The 4,821-nt window shown below is 55.4% G+C and overlaps 1 protein-coding gene across 2 annotated transcripts in view; it reads right to left on the bottom strand.

Moving 5' to 3' along the window:
• Positions 1–355: 355 nt before the first annotated feature.
• Positions 356–4,821, bottom strand: part of Il6r (interleukin 6 receptor) — a 45,139-nt gene continuing 40,673 nt past the window's right edge. Inside the window, exon 11 of one of the 2 annotated variants that reach the window (XM_076862044.1) lies at positions 356–3,165. In XM_076862044.1, coding sequence (XP_076718159.1) covers positions 2,794–3,165 — 372 coding nt within the window. In that variant the 3' untranslated portion in view covers positions 356–2,793. The remainder of the gene's footprint in view (positions 3,166–4,821) is intronic. The other variant, XM_076862045.1, reaches the window with a different exon arrangement.

Raw genomic sequence — 4,821 nt, 5'->3', positions numbered from 1 at the left:
CTTCTGGCCACAATCCCATGGCAGGTTGCTGTTTGGGGAAGGACCGTTGGTGGCCCCCGTCTCTCCAATGAGCACAGATTCTCACCATCTCCATCTGGAGCTGGGGGTGGGACACCTTCCCAAGTGGGTCAATGTTAAGGACCTGCAATGGGACCAGACAGCACCGGAGCAGCTGGGCAAGACATTCCAGAACAATCTTCAAGAGACTCACAAGCCATGGCCAGCCCCAGGCTGCCCCGCTGGGCTCTACTCAGGACCGCAGGGTTCCCAAACCAGTTCCCACAACGGAGCCCACGCCTTGCTCCCGTGGGCTCCCGAGACAGCGGGGAAGTGGTGGAGGCCCAGTGTGAGTTCAGGGTCCGGCAAACAAACGGCCAGGGGGAGACCCCATCAGAGCAAACCGCGGAGTCCCCCCAAAGACCTTGTACCACACATCCAGTGTTTTTTAAAAACATGTCATTAATGCTACAAGAACTGATGATCACTTTAGGTCAGACCTGGATCCAGCATGTCTTCGACTGGGCCCACCCACAAGATGGGCTTCTAAACTCGTGCATCCCTCCTCCTTCAACGGTCCCTGTCCACACACTTCAACATCTGGCTGTGTGGCTGAGGGCGCAGGCCGTAGGTGAGTGTCGGCCCTGTTGAGGATCCAAGGCAACCCGTGGGCTGCGGGGACTTGTGGACAGAGACGCGTGTCCAGGCGCCATTCAGACACAGAAAGCCTCAGGCAGAGGCCTGGCCACAAAGCAGACTCTGAGCCCAGAGAGGCTTTCCTCCACTGACACTAGCTTACAACAAGTAAAGGGGGGAAACGCTCGGTGATAACGCCCCCACCCCCCAAAAAAAGGCAGTTCCGTTAGGATAATAGTGAAAGCAATAACAATCTGGAGATCAAAGCTGCCTGGCTCTCAGAGACGTTGAACTCTCTGGGTCTCACGTCCCCCGGCAGCGGCCCTGCCTGGCTGCGGGCAGAACTGAGTGAGAGTTAAAGAGCCGCGGGCAGAGTCTCACTCTCTCATGCAGATCCTCATCTAACATTTCCTTTCACAGCATTTTTGTGATTCAGAAACCCGACAGAGGAGGGGGAAAGGAGAGCCATGAACACCTGCTTGACTCTTGTCAACCCCGCCGACCACCCGCCTAAGGCGGCAGGATGTGAAGAGCCACCAGGGCTCCAGGCAGTGGCGCCTGGAACCCGGCACACGGCCAACACATGGGGGCTTCCACCCTTCGCCACGTGTCTGGCGGCGGTGGTGTTTTTCTAAAAGGGTGAACTTCTAGAAAAGTCTTGTGGCCTGGTAAATTCAGGGTCTGTGGCTCCACAGCTCGTTTTAATCACCGCTGTCCTCTGCGGTCACCTGTCTGGGTGACACTAACATCACTGAGCTCTCAAAGCCCCGACAGGAAAGTGAGCTGGTGGTTACGGGTGTCGCGGCTGGACACCGAGCGGCTGCTTCCACAGGAGCTGAGCCGAATCCAGTTCAAGGAACAAAACAAAAAGAGGAAGAAACCCAGGTAAGGGATTTTTATAAAAAAAAAAAAAAAAAAAAATGCACCTCCCTTCTGAGTCTCAGTGGGGACTTTCTAGGACCCTGCCGGGTACTCGTGGGCGGCATGACAACAGGAAGGGGGACACCCTTCCCTTCCTAACCACCTGAGGCGGGGGGAGTGGGGGGACAGTCACAAGTGACTTTTTCCCCAATTCAGAGAAGAGGCAGAGACTATTTTTACGGTTTGCAAGACAAAAACAAAATACAGAATGAAACCAGAATCTCTTCTCCATTAGGGAAAGTTCTCCTCCTTTTTTGAGTGGACTTGCTTTGGTGCTAAACAGAATCACTGTGCCCCGCCCCAAGTTATTTATAAACCGACAACCAGAGAAGACTGGGGTTCCCAGTATCTCCAGAGAAAAGAGCAGGTTTTTGAAAACACAAAGCCCATTCTTGCCCGGTTCCTTTTTCCTTTCACACGGACATCGTCTACACTGACCACTCAGGTCCCGGCGGCACCACGACCAACCAAGTCCAAGTCAACTGGCTTGGCTCCCTGCACTGGCAGGGGGGAGAGGAAACTGGTTTCCAGAGGCTGGGGTCCCCCTCAGCTACAACAGGGGGCCTTGAAGACCCTGTCCCGACTCCCCTCCTTCCTCTCTGCTTCTGTCCTCAAGTCCTGAGATCCCCACAGGGGGACAAAGTTGGCGCAGTGGCTTCTGTAGTCAGCAAATGCCTAGGATTATCATTCACATTGAGCACAACGCTCGCTCGTGAGGAGCTAATTATAATTCCACTTAAACCATCGGCCCTGAGACATTATTCACCACCCCCCGCACACACACACACTCACACTCACACACCAGCTGCTTTTCAAGTGTGGGGGGAAGGCAGGAAAGAGCTCCCTCCCCAGCTTCAGTGGTTTGCACAAAGCCATCCTCAGTCCAGGAAACAGAATGGCAAAGGCACTTGGGTTTCCAGAGTCGGAGGGACAGGTGTGCCTGGGCAGGGGCAGGGGCAGGAGCCAGCCGCCACGGCAGGCCTCGCTGGAAGCCCCTGCCCCTGCCTGAGGGCTCGGCTGGCAGAGATGAGTCCGGGTGTGGGGGTGCCCGGCAGCTCCTCCACACCCTCGGGCCCATCGAGTCTTGGCGCGGTTCTCTTCACAGTGTCCTGAGTCGCTGAGACCCCCCCGAAGCAGAGCATTTGGGAAGAGCGGTTTGAAAGTTCAACCACCTCCTCCTTCAGAACAGGTGCAGCAAGCTGATTTCCACCAGTCTAGAACCTTCTGCAGGCTCTTCCGTCACCGTGAAGCCAAATGCCCCACGCCCCTGAGATGAGCTGGAATGGCAGTGAGAAGCGTCTTTCCAGAGCCAGCGTGGGCTGCGTCACCCACACGATTCAGCACCTCTGTCGCCCTGCTGCCGGGGGCCACCCACACAGCTATCTGGCGAAGAAGTAGTCTCTGTTGCTGATGTCGTAAGGGCTCCGCGAGTCCCTGGCATCCGGTCGGCTGTGGCTCGAGGTGTTGTCCGAGCCGAGGCTGCTGGGGGACACGGGAGGGGAAAGGAGGGGAGCCAGCACAATGGTGGGCTTGGACTGCCCCAGGGAATACGGGGGGTGCACGCCCGTCTTGCACTCTTTCAGGGCCTGTGACTTCCACGTCTTCTTGAACCTGCACACAAACACACAAAGACACATCACACCGATGTGTCGGTCCCCTGCGATGAACCCAACAGCTGGTGGCCCTGGAGGTCTGGGGCGCCCAGGCTCGGCTCCAAGGCATGATGATGATTCAACCCATCAGCAGCTGGTCTCAGATCCCAGAGATTCCGCCAGCCTCCAGAGAGCGGCTGAGTTCCCCAAGCATCCCAAGAAGGGAGGTCTCCATGGCTAGGCCGATGTACAAAAGGGGGCTGAGGCAGGCGGGGTTGTCCTGGTGGAGCACCAGCAAGTCCCTGATAACCCCTCAATTTGTCCTGCCCCACAGGCTATCCATCGGCAGTCCCCAGTCCATTTATTTTTGAAAAGGGAAACATCAAGACATGGTGGCTCATGCCCAAGATCCCAATGACTCAAGAGGCCGAGGCAGGAGGACCCCCAGGTTCCAGGTCAGTCCGGGCCACTTAACCGGACCCTGTCTCAAAACAAAAAGTAAAAAGAGCTGGGGATGTGGCCCAGTGATAGGGCACCCCCCGGGGCTCAATCCCCAGGACTAAAAAACAAAACAGCAACGTCTTCTTTTAGTGGGAAGGAAAATGGGCCTCCTTCCAATCAAGGCCGGCAGGAAGGACACGTGCCACCACCATTCAGTGGCCCTTGGTGACACTCCTGTCCCCGACATTCCCATTCCCCCCAACTCTCCCTGAGCCTCTGGTCCGTCCCGCCCAACCAGCGAGAGCGCCCACCCTCATGCTGTGGGCGCACGGGCACAGGTTGACTCATCCGACAGGAAAGTCGGTGCTCAACAGGAAGGAGATAGACATCTCTCTCTCTGATCACAGACTCGCTCACGGGGCTCCTCGCTGGGCCCAGAGCCAGGCTCAGCAACGGAGAGGAGTCACTTGACAATCAGAGAAACAGGAGATGGTGACACTGATCTTCAAAGGTGCAGCCGGTCTCCTTCCTGAGGGGGCCCTTCACCCGGGCCTCTTCTCCCCCGTCTCCTGACCACTTTGTGGCTGACTTGTTCCCCGGAGGGGGAGAAAGATGGCCTCCCTGAGCCCAGCCCATATCAGTGGCTCCAGGAGACATCACAGGGAGGAAGGGAAACCAACATCAAAAACAAAATTGGGGCATTTTCCTTGGCTTCTTTTTATATCAGCAGGCTATTCCTGTCCTTGTGAGGATAGATAATTGATAGTTGGCTCCACGTCTGCCTTTGGCTCTGAGCCCACTGACCAAATGGAATCAACAACCTCAGAATGTGACTTAGGGCTTCGCCACTTGGGCCCCACACAGGAAGAGCCCAGCGGGGTGCTTATTGAAGTTTTGCTGAGTCCTTGAGTGGAATTCTCCTCCCCTGTGAGAAGATAGAGGACAGATCCTTTATACTCTGGATTGCAAAACATTCAGACCCTGTGACTAGGAATTCCTCTCCTGGGAATAACAGAGCTAGGGAGAGGCTCATGGCACAAAGATGTCCAGTCCAGTGTTGTTTATAAAAGCAGAACAACATCCAGCTGCCCAAGAACAGGAGACTGGTTCAGTGAACTTGGGTATAAGTCCCGGATAGAGGGATCTGCAGCTAATAAAAGTGAGGTTTGCAAAGAATTTGTAAATACAAGGGAAAAAAAATGCTTATATTAGAATGCTAAATTTAAAAAGTAGG

Source organism: Callospermophilus lateralis, chromosome 7, assembly GCF_048772815.1.
Source record: "Callospermophilus lateralis isolate mCalLat2 chromosome 7, mCalLat2.hap1, whole genome shotgun sequence".
In the NCBI taxonomy this organism is placed as follows: domain Eukaryota; kingdom Metazoa; phylum Chordata; class Mammalia; order Rodentia; family Sciuridae; genus Callospermophilus; species Callospermophilus lateralis.
Note: the sequence above shows the minus strand (reverse complement) of the source record. Positions and strands in the feature narration are given on the sequence as shown.